This window comes from Hypanus sabinus, chromosome 4, assembly GCF_030144855.1.
Source record: "Hypanus sabinus isolate sHypSab1 chromosome 4, sHypSab1.hap1, whole genome shotgun sequence".
Lineage (NCBI taxonomy): Eukaryota > Metazoa > Chordata > Chondrichthyes > Myliobatiformes > Dasyatidae > Hypanus > Hypanus sabinus.
Genome location: NC_082709.1, coordinates 174,490,519 through 174,512,826, shown reverse-complemented (window position 1 = coordinate 174,512,826; position 22,308 = coordinate 174,490,519). Strand labels below are relative to the sequence as shown.

General features: G+C 43.1%; 1 protein-coding gene across 3 annotated transcripts in view; it reads left to right on the top strand.

Annotated features, from left to right (window-relative positions):
• Positions 1-22,308, top strand: part of dop1b (DOP1 leucine zipper like protein B) — a 204,075-nt gene that overhangs the window by 28,004 nt on the left and 153,763 nt on the right. For 2 of the 3 annotated variants that reach the window (XM_059968854.1, XM_059968855.1), the window contains exons 3-8: positions 2,767-2,948; positions 5,571-5,741; positions 9,605-9,794; positions 12,582-12,680; positions 16,158-16,281; positions 21,304-21,404. In XM_059968854.1, the coding sequence (XP_059824837.1) occupies positions 2,767-2,948; positions 5,571-5,741; positions 9,605-9,794; positions 12,582-12,680; positions 16,158-16,281; positions 21,304-21,404 (867 nt within the window). Of the gene's footprint in view, positions 1-2,766; positions 2,949-5,570; positions 5,742-9,604; positions 9,795-12,581; positions 12,681-16,157; positions 16,282-21,303; positions 21,405-22,308 lie in introns of those variants that run through there. The other variant, XM_059968856.1, reaches the window with a different exon arrangement.

Below are 22,308 nucleotides of genomic sequence, written 5' to 3'. Positions count from 1 at the left end.
TGACTGGACTTCTAGATCCTGTTCAAACCTAATCAGCAAGTTCAGTGATGACACAACAGTGGTTGGTCTCATCAACAGCAACGGAAGGATGACATTCAGAAAGGAGTTTAAAGCAGCTGACAGAATGGTGCAAGCACAGCAACTTGAGTCTCGATGTGGACAAGACCAAGGAGGTGATTGTGGACCTTCGGAAGGTGCAGGATGCCCACTCCTCACTGCATGTAAACGCCTAATCTGTGGAGAGAGTTAGGAGCACCATGTTTCTGGGAGTGACCAGAACAGTCCATCTTGCCCCCTCCCTCGTCAGCAGAATCTCCACTTCCTGAGGACATTGAGGTGAAGCTTCCCAGACCGCCCTCCATTCAAACTAATTTTTACAGGAGCATCGTCAGGAGTGTCTCGACCAGCTGCATTGCTGTCAAATACGGGAATTGTAAGGCATCTAACTGAAACTCCCCACAAAGGATTATGGTGACTGCTGAGTAGATCATTGGGATCTCTCTTCCAGCCGTCAGAAATATCTATCAGGAGCACTGTATACTCAGGGCCCTTAGTATTGTCAATGATCCCTTCCATCCATCCAACAATCTCCTTGTCCACCCCCCTTACCAGCCGGCAGGAGGTACTGTAGCATTAGGACAAGAACTGTTAGGATGGGAAACGGCTTCTTCCTACAGACCATGAGACGACTGAACTCCCCACCACCACCCAGATATCATCACACTTGAAGCACCAGTAGTGTTGTACTGTTTGTTTTCTAACTTGTGTCACAAATACACATTATTTGTGAATCTATTAGCGGTAATATTATTTTGTGTTCTGTGTGTGAGTTATGTGTACTGTGTTGTCCAGAATAACGTTGATCTGCATGCTCTATGGATGCATGACAACAAACTTAAACTTCAACTTGACTTGACTGAGAGTGAATAGCCAGTGTCTTCTCCCCAGGGTGACAATGGCCATTACTAGAGGGCATCAGTTTAAAGTGAGTGGGGGAAAGTTTAGGGAAAATGTCAGAGGTAGGTCTTTTTCCTTCACGGGGAGTGGTGGGTGCGTGGGATGTGCTGATGAGGAAGGTAGTATTGGCTGATACAATAGGGACATTTAAAAGACTCCTAGATAAGTACATGGATGTAAAAAAAAGGAAAGTATTGGGCTGTGTTGGAGGGTAGGGTGAGATTAATCATGGAGTAAGGTATATAGCTTGGCGCAACATTGTGGGCTGAAGGGCCCATATTGTTCTGTGTGGTTGAGTAGCTGTCAGGATTGTTTCTGTACCAAAGGAGTCTTGTCTGGAGATGTAGACTGTCAATTAATCCCACAAAATTTCATTAATTCTCCTTTGCTTCTGCTTTTGACCTACAATCCACAATAATTTTGTCCCATTCTGGTGGAAGAGGAAGGTGAAAATGCATTTTTTTCACAGGTGTTGTCCCCGCCCTGCATTATTTGATCAAGTAAATGATTAGAGGGTATTGACTGGAAGGAGAGGTTAGACAAACTTTGGCTGATTTCTTCCTGGCAAGTCAGAAGCTGAAGGGAGACCTGACAGAGTTTAGGATTAGGAGAGGCCCGGGGTAGATGGTCAAAATGTATTTCCTATTGGTAGTAATGTCCAGTACTGGAGAGTGTAGCTCTAAGGTGTGATGGAGAAAACTTAAAGGAGATGTACAGTACTGTGCATATATACAGCTAGGGTACCTAAGACTTTTGCAGAGTACTGTATTTGTTAATATGAAGTGAGTTTGTAAATCTGGCAGGAGCAAAGGATGTCTGGAATGGGAACCATGGAGTGCTGAGGGAGGGGTGTGGGACAGGTGGCAGAGAAGGAGTGCCAGGGTGTTGTGTGGCATGGGTGCAGACACACCTGGCTCTGAGACACCAGGCAAGGGCATTTGGTTCCAAACAATTGTTTATTGATCACTATAGATTGTCTCTCCGGTGCTTCCCGCTCCCTCCTCTCTGCTTATTCTTTTCCCAACCGTGATTCCCCTCTCCCTGCCCCCTTCCAACTCTCAGTCCACAATATAGACCCATGTCAAAATCAGGTTTATCATCACTCACGTGTCATGAAATGTGTTTTTTTTTGTGACGGCAGTACAGTGCAATGCATAAAATTATTACAGTACTGTGCAAAAGTCTTGGGCACTCATTTGCACAGTACTATATGAGGCAAGTTTTTTAACACAGCAACTGGTGGGTGTCTGGTAGGGCTAGTAATGGAAGATTTGGTTGTGGTGTTCAAGAGGATTTAATGAATTACAGAGAATGGAGAGATATAGAATGTATATAGGCAGAAGAAAATTAGTTTAATTTGGCATTGTGCTCAGAACAGACAATGTGGACAGAAGGGCCTGCTCCTGTTCTGTTCTTTGTTCCTGTACTGTCCTTTGTTAACATATCCAGACTAATTGCACACTGCGTGGGAAAGCTGAGGGTTTTTTTTTAAACTTTGAAATACAGGCTGTTCCGGCCCAACAAACCGCACCACCCATCAACTCACATATTTAACCTCCCCCCAATCTCAGGAAAATTTACAATGACTGACTAACTGGCACTGGGGGAGGAAACCGGAGCACCTGGAGGAAACAGGTCACAGGGAGAGCATACAAACTCATTTCAGATGGTAGCAGGAGTTGAACTCCAACACCCCAGGCTAACTGCTACACTACCATGGCGTTATCTCATCCTTTGCATTTATGAATGAATAATTCTGTGGTCTTTTATCAACCTTGCTACATTAACAACCCTGTTCTGTACGCGCAGGCACTCCAGAGCAGCTTGAAGTACTCACTCCTGCCGAAACGTCTGATCATCAGCAAAAGACTAGCCCAATGCCTGCACCCAGCACTGCCCATTGGTGTCCACCTGAAAGCACTGGAAACTTATGAAGTCATATTTAAAATCATTGGAACCAAATGGCTGGCCAAGGACTTGTTCTTTTACAGGTACAGTAGATAAAAGCCCTGTATAAAAATATAATTGGAATTGGTTTATTATTGTCAGATGTTCCAAGTTATACTTCAGTTCAGCAGGCTACGTGGGAGAGGCCTTTGAGTTTCATTAGGAGTTTGAGGAGATTTGTTTTGTCCCCCAAGACTGTAGCAAATTTCCACAGATGTACCGTGGGATCATTCGGACTGGTCGCATCACTGTCTGGTACGCAGGCTCCACTGCACAGGATCGGGGAAGGCTGCAGTGTTGCAAACACAGCCAGCATTATCGTGGGCACTAACCTCCCCACTATCAAGAACATGTTCTAAAGATAATGCCTCAAGAAGGCAAGATTCATCATTAAAGACCCTCACCACCCGGACTTACCCTCTTCTCTTTGCTGCCATTAGGGAGGAGGTACAGGAGCCTGAAGACACATAGTCAACATTTTAGGAACAGCTTCTTCCCCTCCGCCGTCAGATTTGAATAGGTTTCAATAGATACATTTAATGTCAGAAATGTATACAATATACATCCTGAAATTCTTTTTCTTTGCAAACATCAACAAACAAGAGGAGTGCCCCAAAAAATGAATGACAGTTAAATGTTAGAACCCCAAAGCCCCCCCCAGCTCCCCACTCCTATGCACAGACAGCAGCAAAGCAACGACCCCCCCCCCAGCAAAAAAAGTATTGGTATCCCCCACCGAGCACTCAAACGTGCAGCAAAACATCAATAAAGACACAGACTTGCAGTACCCCAAAGACTGCTCGTTCACTGGTAATTCGACTTATTTCAGGCTCTCTCTCTCTCCCTAATAAGGGAAAAAGAGGTGTCTCCATTTCACAGCAAGAGGGGAGACATAACAAAACAGCTCGCTGGTTTTTGGTGTTAAAAGTCTGTTGTGTTGCTTTGTCCGAGCTCTGTGCCCAAAGAACTCGGGTCTCTGGGCACGCAGCCAGCTCATCAGGTGGTGGCACCGGCCTGGAATCAGCCCGTCTCCAGAGCCACCCTGAAGCGCGCTAGTCTCCCGGGCCGCGTCCTCGGCATATCGAAAAGCGGCCAGCCGTGAGGCCCCGAGAGCGGGTCCTATTTCCTCAAAGAACCAAAGTCGCATGTAACTCCATGTCAGGGTCTTCGAAAGAACCTTGAAAGGGGGAAAAAAAGAGATGTCAAATATAGAAATAGAGCTGTTTCTAAACAGTCCACGACCCTATGAACTCTACCTTACTATTTTTCTCTACTTATTGATCTCATTGATTTTTAATACTATATTTCATATTGTAACCTGTAACATTTTTAATGTATTGCACTGTACTGCTGCTACAAAACACATTTCACGACATATAGTACCTTGCAAAGGGCTTAGGTACGTATATATAACTAGCGTGCCTATAACGCTCACACAGCACTGTATTTGTCAAAGTGGAGAGGAAAGAGAGTTTGTCGGTCTGCCAGGAGCATAAGATTTTGGGAATGGTGAGGGTGGAGTGATGCGAGAAGGTGAGAGAGACAAGCGGAGAGAGGGAGTGCCAGGGCCAGGAGATGGCATGGGTGCAGATACACCTGACCCCGAGACACCAGGCAGGGTCATTTGATTCCAAATGATTGGTTTATTGATTATTACAGAAGGTCTCTCTGGTGCTTCCCACCTCTCCCTTCCCCCTTTTCTCAACATGATTCCTCTCTTTCTCCCCTTTCCCACTTTCAACCTACAATAGAGACCCATATCAGAATCACTCATATGTCATAATATTTTTTATGCAGCTAGAGTACAGTGCAATACATAAAATTACCACAGTACTGTGTAAAAGTCAAAGGCACCCCAGCTATATGTAAGTGCCCAAGGTAAATGCACAATTCTGTATGTCAGCGATGCTAAATCTGAGTCAGATTCTGATTATGGTTGGGAGGCTGCTTTTCCTGATGGTCCGAGCTGTATCCAATTTCTCGTGGCTTCGGGCGGAGCAGTCGCCCCACCAGGCCGAGGTGGATCAGGATGAGATGCTTCCAGTGGTCAGTTATGACCTTCCCCATTTGTAATCAGCTTTTCAGGAACTATGCTCACTTGGTTTCTGCTTCACTAAGATGTGTTTAAAAAAAAAACACACACACAAAAAAAAAACTGAAATTTAATTTGGATTTGAATGTAAACCTGAAAACAGAAATTTGACCCCTGGCATAGATTCGCAGTGTGATTGCTGGTGTTGTGCTGGGTTCACACTTATTTCTGGGTCTCACTATTGGCCGCTTGTGAGAGGGTATATTCAGTGTTGTGCATGGGGTAGGGTGACCAAGCTTAAGACCCCGCCCACCCTGGACATCTCCTCTTCTCCGTATGGACCACCCGGCTTCTACTCCCACTGTTAGAAAACTTTTGAAGGGGTCCCAAGTACGATTGAATGTACTCTTGACTTCACTGTAACTTGTTGTGACCTTGCATTGCATTGTCCACCTGTACAGTGCTTTCATTGTAGCTGTTACACTTTCTTCTGCATTTTATTATCATTTTACCTTGACCTACCTCAATGCACCGTGGTAATGATTTGATTTGTATGAGCAGTGTACAAGTCGAGCCCTTCGCTTGTAACATGAACGAATTTCAGAACAATTAATTTCTGTTTATACTCTTGTAGTTCCGGCCTGTTTCCTCTGCTGGGCAATGCTGCAATGTCAGTGAAGCCAGTGCTTCTTGGACTTTACGAGAAATACTACCTCCCTCTGCAAAAGTCCTTAAATCCCAGTCTTCAGGCATTCATTACTGGATTGCTTCCAGGGCTAGAGGAGGGATCAGAGATCTATGACAGGTGAGTTCAAGAGCAAACTTCATTTCACCTACTTCAGAAACTTGTCTTTCAACTTTTGTGGGCGTTAAGTCAGTAAAAGGATTAAGGAGTGGTTCCAGGCTTTAAAGGAACGACTGTTTTGTTTGATTACTGAAGCAATTTCTGAGCAGATACACAAATACAGGGTCATATGTAGTTCACATCCAGCTTGGACTGGAGAGAAACATCCCATCAGTTTAGTGGCTTTGTAGAATATATTATAGAGTCCTCGACCCAATTTCCAGAATACAGTTCCAACTGAAAACTGTCTATAACTCTCAGTCCACAGCCACAGATCCATGTAGGAAAGTGGGAAAGCTTACCTTAATCCATAATGGTCAAAGTTCAAAGTAAATTTATTATCAAAGTGCATGTATATTACTGTACACTACCCTGAGATTCATTTTCTTGCAGATATACACATTTCTCATGATACTCCTTGCATTAAAATAGACACATATCAAACCATCTGGCTGAGTGCTTCTTTGCTTCATCACTTGCCTGTCCGTCCTCACAAGCTCTCACTACTTGTGCACCAACCGCCCCATTCTCTGCCTCTTCACTTTGCATCCCTAGTTTAAACCCTCCCCAACAGAACTAGCAAACCTCCCTCTCAGGATATTGGTTCCCCTCCAGTTCAGGGGCAACCTGTCCCATTTGTACAGGTCATCCCTTCCCCAAAAAAGGCTCCAAGTGATCTAAGAGCTTGAAACCCTGCCCGCTGCACTCAGCCACTCATCTCCTCAGCCACTCATTCATCTTCACTATCTTCCTGTTCTGACCTTCCCTAGCTCGTTGCACCGGGAGTGATCCGGAGGTGACCACATTGGAGTTCCTGCTCTTCTACCTCCTTCCTAGCTCCCTAAATTTACTTTGCAGGACCTCGACCACTCTCCTGCCTATGTCATTGGTACCAATATGGACCACGACCTTTTGCTGCTCACAGTCCCCTTGAAGAATATTCTGCAACCGCTCAGAGACATCCTGGACCCGAGCACCTGGGAGGCAACGCGCTATCCTGGCGTCTCTTTTGCTGCCACAGAACCTCCTATCTGTCCCCTAACTATCGAGTCCCGGATGACTATTGCTCTGCCTGACTTCAGCCTACCCTCCTGAGGCTCTACATACCTGTCCAAATACCTTTTTAAATGTTGGTGATGTCCCTGCCCCAATCACGTCCTCTGAATCTCATTCCATATACTGGCCACTCTAAGGATAAAAAAAAAAGTTGAGCCTATCAGACTCACCATAAACCTATGGCCTCTGGTTCTTGATTCTCCAACCCAGAGAAAAAGACTGCACCCACCTTATCTATGGGTGCAATGATTTTGCACATCTGGAGGCTGAAGATAGAGAAAGCTATGAATGTGTGATGGGTCACCAAGGTTTTTATGAGAAGGCTTGAACGAGACTGAGAGAACATGTGACAGTACAATTTGTGAAACCCACTGTCAGGAGAGAAGGACATTTTGTACATGTGGAGGCTGAAAATAGAGAAAGCTATGAATGTGTAAGAGCCACCAAGGTTTTTGTTAAGTGAAGATTTGAACAAGACTGAGAGAATATGTGCCAGTACAATTTGTGAAACCCACTGTCAGGAGAGAAGCACATTATCTTCTACGCTAGAATTAGAGTATTGTGGTGTATACTAATTATAACTCGATATATTGGTAATGAACAGAAAGCCATGACTTTGTTCAGATGATTTATTTAGAATGCTGGTGTTCTATTGGACACTTTTTAAAACACACTATTGGGACGGGAGGATGTCAGAGGTTAACTTTTTTACACTGAGTGGTGAGTGCATGGGACATGCTGCCAATCATGCTGGTAGAGGCAGATAAGTTGGGAAGATTTAGGAGAATCGTAGATAGGCTCGTGAATGAAAGAAAAATGGAGGGCTATGCAGGGGGGGGGAAGCTTTAGATTGACCTTGGAGCGGGTTAAAGGGTCATCACAACGTTGTGGGCTGAAGGGCCTGTATTGTTCTATGTTCTAACATTGTTATCATTAAAGGGTGGTGGAACTCTGAACAATGAATTCAGGAGTTAGAAAATGAAAGTTATTGCAGGACTGAGGCTATTGTAATGAAGGCTTTCATTCTAGGATCCCTTTAATAGGCATCCTTTAGTCTTGTGAGACCATGGATTTGCGTCTTGGAAGGTTTCCAGTGCGCAGGCCTGGGCAGGGTTGTATGGGAGACAGGCAGTTGCCCAAGCTGCAGGCCTTCCCTGCTCCACACCACCGATGTTGTTCAAGGGAAGGGCACTAGGACCCGAGTACCGGTGTCGCAGAGCAATGTGTTGTTAAGTGCCTTGCTCAAGGACACAATACGCTTGACTCAGCTGAGGCTCGAACCGGTGACCTTCAGATCACTAGACCTGATGTTTATCCACTAGGCCACGCACCAACACTCCCTTTAACCCAGGTAATAAGTTTAGGGTTTCACTGAAATTGTCAAGCTATTCTATTAAATGATGAAGTAAAAGAGTCTGTTTGCCTCTTTATCACGAAGTGCTTAGGTGATTCATGAGTAAACATGGTAAAAGTGTATGGCTACTGTATGAGTGATTAGGATATTATCCACTAAAGTACATTGCCAGGGCTTGAGGACCTGAGTTGAATAGGTTAGGGCTTTATTCCTAGAGTGCAGGAGAATGAGGAGGGATCTTATGGAGCAGAAGTTCTCAAGCTTTCTTTACTCCATGGAGCCTTCCCCAGTCGGGAACCCCTGTTATAGGGGTTGGGCGAGACCAGAACTATTGTAGAGTGAAAGGTGAAATATTTAAGGGGATCTTTTCCACTCAGAGGGTGGTTCAAGTGTGGAATGAGCTGCCGAGAGAAGTTGTAGATCTGGGCTCAGTTATAACATATAAGAGAAGTTTGGATAAGTACATGGACAAAAGGGCTATGGTCTGGGGGAGGTAGATGGGACTAGGCATAGGATCAGGTTGGCATGGACTACTTGGGCTGAAGGGTCTGTTTCTGTACTGTAGGAGTTTTTGTAACTATTTAGATGAATGGATTTATTGTGTTTGCATTACATTTGTAGCCAATGGAAAGAACAAGTTGGGTTTTACAGAGTATGCTCATTATCAGAACTCTACATCTGAGCACTCTTTATCCAGTTAGGAACATAAAACATAGAACAGTACAGCCCTTCGGCCCACAATGTTGTGCCAACCTACTAACCTATTCTAAGGCCAGTCCAACCCATCCCTCCTACAGATTCCTTCATTTTCCTATTATCCCTGTGTGTATCTAAGAATTCCTTATATGTCCCTAATGTATCTGCCTCTATCACCATCCCTGGCAGGGTGTTCCTCACTCACATCAATCTCTGTGTGTAAAACAAGATTAAAACATAACGTGCCTCTGACATCCTCCCTATATGCTCATCCGGTCATTTAAAATTATGCCCCCTTGCATTGGCCATTGGCACCCTGAGAAAAAAATCTCAGTTGTTGAATAGATTCTATGAGAAAGTATTTGGTTCACACAGTGATTGTTAAAATGGTACGTGACATAATTGGGTTCCTAATCTTGGCCTGCAGACAGTCTTAACCGTTGTTTCTCTTTTGCCTCTTAATTCTCTGAAGCAAGATGCATTTGTAGTTTCATATCTACACCAGGCAGACACCTGTCTCTGTGTATCGTTAGCTTTCACGGTGATTTACAAGCTGACAAATATATCGATGAAATTTTATGTTGAGTATTCTGAGCTACTTGTTTGCTGTTTGTCCTTGAAATCAGGGTAATGTCGGTGCTTTATTGTGTTTCAAGGTCTGACATTTTAAGCTGCTAATTTTTGTTTTTGTCTCCCCTTCTCTCCACGCTATCCGAAGGACGGACATCTTGCTGCAGAAGCTAGTTCTGGTAGTGGGCCAGGAAGTCTTCTATGGGGCGCTGTGGGGCAGTGTCATTGTGAGCCCTTCCATTCGCCTCCCTGCCTCCCTCTTCATTGTCAGTCACATAAATAAAACTATGCAAAGGAAGGACCAGAAATACATGTTTGGCTCAGACCCTAACCTAGCTGTAAGTCTGTTAATCCAGTCCAACTGCGGTTCTTGTGTGTTGCTTTTTTACTGGGGTCATGCCCTCTGGAAAACGGGGAGCAAAGCAAGTGATTTGGAGTTTGCTGGAGCTGAAGCCGCTGAGGAGTTTAGGATGAATCTGATCAGATTCAGATTCAGTGGCCACTTTATTGTGTTTGTGATCTCCTGCTGCTGTAGCCCATCCACTGCAAGGTTCGACGTGTTGTGCGTTCAGAAATGCTCTTCTGCACACCACTGTTGTAACGTGTGGTTATTTGAGTTACCGTCGCCTTCCTGTAGGTTTGAACCAGTCTGGCGTTCTCCTCTGACACCTCTCATGATCAAGGCATTTTCATCCACAGAATTGCTGCTCACTGGAATTTTTTTATTGTGCCGTTCTCTGTAAACTCTAGGAAAACAGCAGTTTCTGAGATACTCCAACAGCCCCCTCTGGTGCCAGCAATCATTTCACAGTCAAAGTTACTTAGATCACATTTCTTCTCCATTCTGATGTCTGGTCTGAACAGCGACTGAACCTCTTGACCATGTCTGCATGCTTTTTCGCATGGAGTTGCTGCCGCATGATTGGCTGATTAGATATTTGCATTAACGGACAGGTGTGCAGGGGTACCCAGTAAAGTGGTCACTGACAGTATGCTTTAGTTTTTACCCCTCACCTTTTTTTCGGACAACCTCAGAAAGGAGGATAGACAATAGGTGCAGGAGTAGGCCATTCGGCCCTTTGAGCCAGCACCGCCATTCAATGTGATCATGGCTGATCATCCACAATCAGTACCCCGTTCCTGCCCTCTCCCCATATCCCTTCACTATCTAGAAGAGCTCTATCTAACTCTTGCTTGAAAGCATCCAGAGAATTGGCCTCCACTGCCTTCTGAGGCAGAGCATTCCATAGATCCACAACTCTGGGTGAAAAAGTTTTTCCTGAACTCTGTTCTAAATGGCCTACCCCTTATTCTTAAACTGTGGCCTCTGGTTCTGGACTCCCCCAACATCGAGAACATGTTTCCTGCCTCTAGCATGTCTCATCCCTTAATAATCTTATATGTTTCAATCAGATCCTCTCTCATCCTTTTTTTTTGTAATTTATTTTTTTATTGAAGTTCATCAAACAAACATTATTTATCTGAGGTATACACTTATAGAAAAGAGTGGACAGAAAAAACAAGCAAAAGGAAAGAACTATGTTACAAGTAGGGAGTGATTTTTTTTTACAACAGATTCATTGATTTGTGAGAATAAAATCAGGCCTATGAGGCATTATGTAGTTAAACCATTTTTCCCAGTATGGATCAAATTGTTCCAGCTTATGATTAACAGATGCTGTTATCTTCTCCATTTTGTAAATGTCCATTGTAATTTTCATCCACGTATTTAAAGTTGGGCTCTCCTGTGATAACCATTTCCTAGTAAGAGTCTTTTTACCAGCCACAAATATTTGTTAAATATTTATCTCTTTTCAACCATTCTTGAGGTATATATCCAAAATATATGGTCTTACTCTCTAAGGGTATTTCACATTTAAAGATGTCTTGTATCACATTGTGTATCCCCTCCAATAGTTTTTGATAACACGGCAGTCCCAAAAAATAGGATAATGATTTGCATTTTGATTTCCACAATTTCTCCAGCAAACAGGGAGGTTATTATCATAATGGGATTTCTGAGAGGGTGTAATAAAATATCTTAGCAAGTTTTTCCATCCAAACTCCCTCCATTTCTGTGAACTGCTACATTTCCATTGATACCTCCATATTATTGTCTATTCTTCCTCAGATATAATTATCCCTCCTTCCTTCTCCCATTTTGTTTTAATGTATGAAGTCGAATGTGTTTTAAGATTTAACAACCCCTTATACATGCTTGAAATGATTCTACTACCATTATCTGAATTATATGCTTTTCTAAAGAGCTCTATCAAGCATGTATTTGCCTTGGTTACATTTTTAAGCATCTTATTAACATATTGTCGCATCTGTAAATACTGATTTAAAAAATCTTGTTTTTCTAATAAGTGTTTCACTTTAAGCATTTCAAAACTGAACAGTGTTCCTTCTTTCACTATGTTGAAAAGAACTGTTATCCCTCTCATCCTTCTAAATTCCGGTGTATACAAGCCCAGTTGCTCCAATCTTTCAACATGACAGTCCTGTCTGTCATCCCGGGAATTAACCTCGTGAACCTACGTTGCACTCCCTCAATAGCAAGGATGTCCTTCCTCAAATTTGGCGACCAAAGCTGAACACAATACTCCTGGTGTTGTCTCACCAGGGCCCTGTACAACTGGAGAAGGACCTCTTTGCTCCTATATTCAACTCCCCTTGTTATGAAGGCCAACGTGTCATTAGCTTTCTTCACTGCCTGCTGTACCTGTATGCTTGCTTTCAGATAGCATCTTCTGGGCAAATTCAGAGGAGAACGTCTAGACTGGTTCAAACTGACACCATGCTTTACAACAGTGGTGTGCTGGAAAGCATCTGTGAACACAGAACATGGTGAACAGTGAAGTGGATGGGCTCCAGCCGCAGTGGACCATGAACAAGCACTCAGTAGCTACTTTTTTTAGGTACAGGAGGTACATAATAACATTGCCACTGTGGAAAGCGAAACAACATTTTAGTTCAGTGACCTATCGTCAGAGCTGCCTAATTCTGATGTACTGGTTCCCGTACCTAATAGAATTGCCACAGAGTGTAGCTGCCAGGGGAAAATGATATGTTAATTTGCTCGTCAGTTCTCTAATCTATTTGTCCATTTCTTTGTTTTTCAGGTGAAAGGTTTGTGTGCTTCTGTGAAGGATTCAAATGTTCTTGTGCAACGGAATACATTAGAAATTTTATTTTACTTTTTTCCACTTAACACATGTCTGGTAAGCAGTAATATTGATTTTAAAATCTATAGGCTTGCTGCAGCATCTCCATTGATTCTCCCTGTTAGACTAACTTGCAGAAAGCAACGTACTATGTCATAATTCACAGTCTGTGCATTTTGTTGGAAACACTGTATTTTGTTGATCCTGTCATTAATCCTTGGTAGATGTTTCATTTGGAGACATAAGTTGCACACTAGGAATGATTGAACAATGTTCTGCCAACCTTTTAACCTACTGTAAAATCAATCCAAACCTTCCCTCCTACATACCCTCCATTTTTCTGTCATCCATATGCCTCAGAGTTTCTTAAATGCCCCTGATGTATCTGCCTCTCCCACCACCCCTGGTAGAGTTTTCTATGCACTCACCGCTCTGTGTAAAGATCTTACTTTTGACAAGCTCCTCAGACTTCCTTCCAATCACCTTAAAATTATGCCTTTTTGTATGTCATTTCTGCCCTGTGGGGGGGGGAGAAAAAGTCTTTTGATCTATGTCCACTTGATCTATGCCTCCTATCGTCTTGTCTAAAAGTGGTTGCTTTGAAAGGAAGTGGTTAGTATGTTACAGTGTTTAGAATGATACTGTTCACTAAGCAGGGAACCCTGTACTCTTGCCCCTGAGCTTGATTTGCTTCCAGCATTTTGAGTCGTGACGAATGTGAAGTTGGCTAGCAAACTGATGAAGTATCAGCGTAAATATGTGCTTTACTGCATGATCCAACAATATGTCCTGCTTCAACCTCTGGACGACTCTCCGGGCTATTCACAACACCCTCAGCATTTCTGTCATCTTACTAACCCACCCTTCCTCTTCCTCATCAAGATGATTTATAAAAATCACAAAGAGAAGGAGTCTCAGAACAGATCCCTGAGGCACACCACTGGTCACTGTCCTCCATGCAGAATACAAACCATCTACAACCACCTTTTGGCTTCTGTGGGCAAGCCAATTCTGGATCCAAAAAGCAAGGTCCCCTTGGATCCTTGCCTCATTACTTTCTGAATGAGCCTCACATGAGGAATCTTATCAAAAGTCTTACTGAAAGCCATGAAAGTCACTGAAAGTCTTACTACATCCAATGCTCTACCTTCATTGTGTTGAAAGCAAACGTTGAGTTTGCTGATCTCACCACTGGCTCAAGCTGCATATTAACCCTTTGGGAATCCTGCACAAGGACATGATATCTGGTTGCAATTGGCTGCAATGCAAGTACCTGAGTCTAGTTCTTCAACTGAGCAGTATCACTGTTTAAGCCTCTTTCAACATCTGTTTTGTCCTTCTAGGACAGGTGCTCATTTGGTGGGCAGCATGTTAATAAGCTGAAGTGGTTGATGGTAACTTGCTGAGAGCATTGCTAGAGGTCAGAATCAGGTTTAATATCACTGACGTGTCCTGAAATTTGCTTGTGGCAGCAGTCTCGTGCAATACATAAAATTAAATTACAATAATATACTATAAGTTTAAAAAAAAAAGTAGTGCAAGAAGAGAGCAAAAATAATGCAGTGTTTATGGGAGGGCTCATTGTACGTTCAGAAATCTGATGGTGGAGAGGAAGTAGTTGTTCCTAAAATGCTCAGTGTATGTGTTTCCTGTATCTCCTCTCTGGTAGTATGAAGAGAGCAGGTACTGGTTGACGATGGTCCTTAATGATGGATGCCATTTTTTTTTGAGGCATCCCCTTTTGAAGATGCTGGTCCTTGATGCTGGCGGGGCTGGTGCCCATGATGGTGCTGGCTGCAGCCCCCTGTGGTGGCCTCCCTACACCAGATGGTGATGCAGGGGTCATTACGCAGGAGGTGCTGAGTGTCTGCTTTCCACAGCCAAGTTGACCATGTTTGGTGATGTGTGCATTCCTCATTTAAACGGTGTCGTCAGCTGTTTTGTGAAGACAATAGGTTCTCTCAACCGATTCGAATGGGCAGAAAGATACAAATACTAATTGTCTGCAAAACTACGTTCGTAAGGACAGAACAGAGCAAGCAATAAAATAACAGATAAAATAAAATAATAAAATAAAATATAATAAAATAAAATAACAGAGCAATGTGCAGAGGCCCAACTGACTGCAGCACACCTCCCACTGGATCAGCAGCACCGTTCACAAGCAGCGCATCTGTGAGACGTCAAAGAACTACCCCCAGGATCTCCCTCCCCCCCCCCGAAACCTTTACTCTTATACCCTCTCCACTGATATGAAACGCTATGGTAAGTGGACCAACACACAGCACCATCTCATCAGACCAGTCATCATTCACGAGTCCCACCCTGTGTTCGATTAACTTTCATGTTCCTGGTGTATTCCTGTGGTGGGGTGGGGTGGGGAGGTTGGAGACGTGTCTCTACCAAAGGAGGTGTAAGGAGCTCCTTCCCTCCGCTAGCCTGCAGGTCACCCTCGGGCAAGTTGTATCACCTGCTTAGCCCCTCCCCAAGGTCATGTGAAGCCATGGGGGCAGGTAGTGGTGGTCGTGTGAGCAGCTGGTGCAGATCACAAGTCCTGGTTGTGCGACCACTGACGCCAGGTAGACAGTCTCTGAAAAGTACTGATAATGGCTGGTGTCACCTGTCTTGTAAAGACACTGCCCAGAAGAAGGCAATGGAAAACTGCTTCTGTAGAAATATTTGGCAAGGACAATCATGGTCATGGAAAGACCTTGGCACATACTGGTGATGATGTATTCCCAAATAACCATATAACAATTACAGCATGGAAACAGGCCATCTCAGCCCTTCTAGTTCGTGCCGAACGCTTTCTCTCACCTAGTCCCACCTACCTGCACTCGGTCTGTAACCCTCCATTCCTTTCCTGTTCATATACCTATCCAACTTTTTTTTTTAAATGACAAAATTGAACCTGCTTCTACCACTTCTACTGGAAGCTTGTTCCACACAGCTACCACTCTGAGTAAAGAAGTTTCCCCTCGTGTTACCCCTAAACTTTTGCCCCTTAACTCATGTCCTCTTGTTTGAATCTCCCCTACTCTCAATGGAAAAAGCCTACCCATGTCAACTCTATCCCCCTCATAATTTTAAATACCTCTATCAAGACCCCCCTCAATCTTCTATGCTCCCATTGTAGTAGTCAAAGCTCCTGCAGCCAGTTCTGTTGCATTCAAGACCACGGTGGCAGTGAGACATTCAACAAGCATAAAGGCTAACCTTTTGCAGTACACCAGCAAAAAGCAAAGTCTGATGATTGAGATTGTCCACTTTATTGTGGAAATGTTCCTTTTTTAATATTGTGCCCAATGGTACAATCTGTCTATGTAAAATCACCTGTGAACTGCATTGAATTTAAGTGTCAGGTGAATCTGCTGCTGAAAAGACGCTTGTTTAAGTTCCATAGTAATTCAATTTCTTGTTTTTCCAATGTTGATTAGAAATAATTTCTAAAGAATGTTTATTTGGTAAAAGGTTTATGGAGGCTTTTCAGAATGGTGTGTGCTATTTTTAAATTCACTGGTTATTTATTCCCAGGATCCAAATAAATCCGTTATCCCGATGACCCGGGCAGAAATGGTGTACATTCTCTCTGCTGCTCTCCACACCATTCTGAGACGAGACATGTCATTGAACAGGCGGCTATATGCATGGCTATTGGGTAACATCTTGTATTTGTTCTTTTAATTACTTATTTGTTTAAAATATTATCTTTTTGAATTAACATGTTACTATCTTCACAATGAGAGGTGCCAAGCAGTTAAATTCTAAATGAGACCTTGAGACCATAAGAGATAGGCGCAGAATTGGGCCAATGAGCTCATTGAGTCTGAACTGCCATTCCATCATGGCTGATTCATTTCCCTCTCACACCCATTCTCCAGTCTTCTCCCATAACCTTTCACACCCAGACTAATTAAGAACCCAACAACCTCCACCTTAAGTACACTCAATGACTTGGCCTCCACAGCTGTCAGTGGCAATGAATTCCAGAGATTCATCACCCTCTGGCTAAAAAAATTCCTCCTGATCTCCATTCTAAATGGACATCCCTCTGTTTGAGGCTGTGCCCTCTCTTTTAGGACTCCACACTATAGGGAACCTCCTTTCCACATCCACCCTGTCTAGGCCTTTCAACATTCCATAGGTTTCAATGAGCTCCCCTCTCATTCTTCTAAACTCCAGAGAGTACAGGCCTAGAGCCATCAAATGCGCCTCGTATGATAAGTCTTTCATCCCCAGAAGCATTCTTGTGAACCTCTTCTGAACTTTCTCCAATGTCAGCACATTCTTTCTTAGATGAGGGGCCCAAAATTGCTCTCAATACTCCAAATGAGGCCTCACAGGTACCTTATCAAGCCTCAGCATTACATCCTTGCTCTTTTATTCTAATCCTCTTGAAATGAATGCTAACATTGCACTTACCTTCCTCATCACTGACTCAACCTGCAAGTTAACCTTTAGGGAACCCTGCACGAGGAATCTGAGTCGTTTTGTTGCTCAGATTGTTGAATTTTTTAACCACTTAGAGAATAGCCTATATTTCTATTCCTTCTGCCAAAGTGCATGGTCATACACTTCCCAATGCCGAATTCCACCTGCCACTTCTTTGCTCATTCTCCTAATCTCTCAAGTCCTTTTGCAGCCTTGCTGCTTCCCCAACACTGCCTGCCCCTCATCATGTATCATCTGCAAACTTGTCCACAAAGCCTTCAATTCCGTCATCCAAATCATGTAGCATAAAAGAAGCAGGCCTAATATTGACCCCTGCTGAACTCTTCTAGTCTCTGGTTGTCAACCAGAAAAAGCCCCCTTTATTCCCACTCTTTGCCTCTGGCCTAATCGTTCATCCATTCTAGTGTCTTTCCTGTAATACCATGGGCTCTTGTTAAGCAGCCTCGTTTGTGGCACCTTGTCAAAGGCATTCAGAAAATCCAAATATATTCACATCCAGTGACTCTCTTTGTCTATCCTGCTTGTTATTTCCTAAAAACATTCCAACAGATTTGTCAGGAAAGATTTCTCCCTAAGGAAACCATGCTGACTTTGCCTCATTTTATCAGATGCTTCCAAGTATCCTGAGACAGTATCCTACACAATCAACTCTAGCATCTTCCCAAGCACTGAAGTCAGGTTAACTGGCCTATAATTTTCTTTCTTCTGCCTTCCTCCCTTCTTGAAGAGCGTGGTGACATTTGCAATTTTCCAGTCCTCTGGAACCAAATCAGAATCTAGTGATTCTTGGAAAGTCATTGCTAATGCCTCCACACCATTTTAGCTACCTCTTTCAGAGCTTGGGTATAGTCCATCTGGTCCAGGTGACTTATCTAACTTCAGACTTTTCAGCTTCCCAGGCACCTTCTCCCTAGTAATAGCAATTGTATTCGCTTCTTCCCCCTGACACTCTTGAACTTATGGCATACTCCACAGTGAAGAGGGATTCAAAGTACTTATTTACTTTGTGTGCCATTTCCTTGTCACCTGTTATGCTCCAGCATAATTTTCCAGCAGTCTGATACTTACTTTCGCCTCTCTTTTACTCTTTGTATATCTGAAAAAACCTTTGGTATTCTCTTTGATATTGTTGGCTTGCTTACCTTCCTATTTCAACTCTTCCCTCCTTGTGACTTTTATAATGCCTTCTGCTGGTTTTTGAAAGCGTTCCAGTTCTCTAACTTTCCACTCATTTTTGCTTTATTAAGTGCCCTCTCTTCTGCTTCTATCCTGTCTTTGACTTCCCTCGTCACCCACGGGTGCCTCATCCTCTCTTTTAAATAGTTCTTCTTTGGGGTATATCTAATCTGTGCCTTCCGAATTGCTCCCAGAAGCTCCAGCCATTGCTGTTTTACCATCATCCCTGCTAGTGTTCCTTTCCAATCAAATTTGGCCAGCTCCTCTCTCATGCCACTGTAATTCCATTTACTCGACTATAATAGTAATATATCTGACTTCAGCTTCTCCCTCTCAAGTTACAGGGTGAAGTCTATCATATTATGATCACAGTCTCCTAAAGGTCCCTTTTCCTTAAACTCCCAAATAAAATCCTGTTCATTACAGGACACCCAATTCAAAATAGTCTTTCCCCTAGTGGGTTCATCTGCAAACTGCTCTGAAAAGCAAGCTCATAAGTATTCTACAAATTCTCTCTCTTGGGATCTAGCACCAACCTGATTTTACTAAACTACCTGCATATTGAAATCCCCATGACTATTGTAAAGATGAGTTTTCTATCTCCCTTTGTAATTTGTACCCCACATCCTGGATACTGTTCAGAGGCCTGTATACAACTCCCATCAATGTCTCTCTACCCTTGCAATTTCTTAACTTTACCAACAAGGATTCAACACCTTCCTATCTTATGTTATCTCTTTCTAAGGATTTGATTTCTTTTTTTTTAATCAAAAGAGCCACAGCACCCACCTGGCTGTTCTTTTGATACAGTGTGTGTCGTTGGATGTTAAGCTCCCAACTATGATCTTTAAGCCACATCTCAGTGATGCCCAGAAAGTCATAACTACCAATCTCCAACTGCACCACAAGATCATCTGCCTTATTCTCTACACTGCATGCATTCAAATATAACACCTTCAGTCCTATATATGTCACCCTCTTTGATTTTTATTTTTCCTGCCCCCCCCCCCGTGTTACACCCCAAGTCGTTCTCACTGACTGCTGTCTTTCCTTACAGTCTCAGTCTGCGCTACAGCCAGTTGTATACCAGCTGCTTCATCCCCAGCCTCTTACTCTGTTTTCCATTCCCCTGCCCAAATTAACCAGTTTAAGCAAATCTAATCTTGAGTTCCAATTAATTCCTGTGTTTTCCTTCCCACCTTCCTGAGGAAAAACAGTCAAATTCCACTAATCTGGAATAAATTCAGCCACGATCAAATGACTGAGTGAGCCAAGGGAGCAGAAAGAGGCCACAAGTCTTATGGTCTTGTACCTTGATAATCGGAACCAGGGAATGATAGTGCAGAGTTGTGTTTTAGTTGTGTTGTGTTTTGTCCCATGGCTAGTGGTGCTGGAGCAGCAGATTTTCTGGACTGATGGATGCCGCACAGTAGAACAGTGAACTGTCCAGAGCAGCTTTTGAGTGTGAAGGAACATAGGAACTGGTGTCCCACTGAGTGAAATGGAATCCAGCAGTCAGCACCTTATGTGCCAGATGCTGAGTCATTCGGATTTCCGAATAGTCGGATAGCGGATTATTGGATTTTTGCCAGAGAGGAGGTGGGAGTTGGAAGCTGAAATGTAGCCCAAGAAATTCTATCCTTCAGTAAAATTGTGTCAGATTTTGCGTCTAAAGTCTACATAGATGCCTTCTGATTCTCCCAGTGTCCAAAAATCTGGCAATTTTCTGACACTCTGGCTGAGAGAATTCCCAAAGAAATGGGACTGTTGCCAAATTGTCACATAACAGTTTTGTCAGCTTCATGAGGGGCAATTTTTCCCCAGAGAATGCTAAATGGCTGGGATAGTCCACTTGGGTAGTAAAGGAATAGGCAGTTCTGTCATCTCTTGGCTTTGTAGAATAACAGTCACATGATTGTGGATTATTAAAATGTAGATCTGAGCACTGCATCCTCAAGATGACTTCCTGCAGATGTGAAGAAATGTAAAATGGTGTAATAGCGATGGGTGTAAAATTGGATTTCTTGTTCGTCTTCATCCATTTCCTGCTTGAAAGTGTCGAAAAAGATTTAAGCTATTTTTGTTTTCACAGCTCTGATCTGATGTTGGCATTGATTGGCTTCATAGACCAAGAAAAGGGGTGGGCGGAGAGTGGAAAATGAAGGGACTCTGATCTTGTATCCAGACATTATCCAGGTTATCCTTTGGGCATTGGTCAGACTACATTTGGAGTACTGTCAGCATTAATGAAAGGGTTAACATGGAAGGAACGTTTGATACCTCTGGGCACTGGAGTTCAGAAGAATGTGGTTGGGGGGGGGGGTGGGAAATCTCATTGAAACCTGTCAAGTATTGTAGGACCTAAAAAGAGTGGACATGGAAAGGATATTTCCAATAGTGGGGGCGTCTGGGACCAGAGGGAACAGCTTCAGAATGGAGGAATGTTCATTTAGAACAGATGTGAGGAGGAATTCCTTTAGCCAGACGGTCGTGAATCTGTGGAATTCGTTGTAACAGACGGCTGTGGAGGTCAAGTCATTGGGTATATTTAAAATGGACGGGTATTTAATTAGTAAGACATCAAAGGTTACAGAGAGAAGGGAGGAGAATGAAGATTTCTTTGTTCTACTGTGAATGCCTACAATAAATTGAATCACAGGATAGTGAACAGTGAAATATAAATATTTTGATAATAAACTTTTACTTTGAACTTTCAATGGAGTTGAAAGGGAAAATAAATAGCCATGATTGAATGGTGGAGCAGATTCTATGGGCCAAATGGTCTATTTCTGCTTCTATGTCTTATAGTTTTCCATAATCATTCTGCATTTATAACATAATTAGTAAGATAAAAGTGAACTGATCTGAGCTTACTAAATCTGTTGATGTCTGTCTCTGTATTGTCCTTGCGGAAGTTATACATTGTAACGTTTGCATTTTTTTCATACGTAATTGTGCCGATGAAATCTTTTCTGCACAAAGTTTGGCAGCAAAAGCGGAGCTTGTTTTGTTCTTGTATACTCTCTGTGATGGTACACGTTGATTCCTTCAGGTACAGATCTCAAAGGAGGCATGATGACTGCAGACACAGAGATTTCCGAAGATGAAACCAAGACTTATTTTGATGAGCATTCCAAGGACTTGCTAGTTCAAGTGAGTACATTTATACGGATGGTTTAGCGGCCCTGTCAAACCTGGAGAGGTGCTGTACCTACACTAATGACAAACGTGGCCACTTTACGAGGTGGCCACTTTACGAGGTGCCTCCTGTACCTAATAGAGTGACACACATGTTGTGTGTACAGAGATGCTCTTCTGCACACAACTGTTGTAATGTGTGGTTACTTGAGTTGCTGAGATCTTCCTGTCAGCTTGAACCAGTCTGGTCATTCTCCACTGACCTCTCTCATTAACATGGTTTTCATCCACAGAACTGCTGCCACCTGCATGTATTTTTTGTTTCTCGCACCATTCTCTGTGAACTCTAGAGAGAGTTGTGTATGAAAATCCCAGGAGATCAGCAGTTCCTGAGATACTCAAACCACCCCGTCTGGCACCAACAATCATTCCATGGTCAAAGATCACATTTTTTCCCATTCTAATGTTTGGTCTGAACAACAACTGAACCTCTTGACCGTGTCTGCATGCTTTTGCGTTTGAGTTGCTGCCATTTGATTGGCTGATCAGATATGTGCATTAACGAGCAGGAGGACAGCTGTACCTAATAAAGAGGCCGCTGACTGGAATTGTCATATTGTTTCGTAAGCCTTAAAGTTAATTTACTGACATCCTATGAATGGCAAAAGTGGTAATTCTTCTGTAGCCTTGAGTAAAATTTAAAAAAAATCTTAACTTGAGAAATTGTTGGCTCTTAATCAAGGAAGGGAAAAATTAAATTCTTCATTTAAGGAGTGGAACTAAAGCCCCAATATATATAGTTGAGGACAGTTACTTTCCCCAAGCAGTAAGGCTGATCAACACCTCCACCCACTAACCCACTAACCCACTCCCCCACACTCCCCAGCACCACTACTTTATCATTTCCTGTCAGTCACCT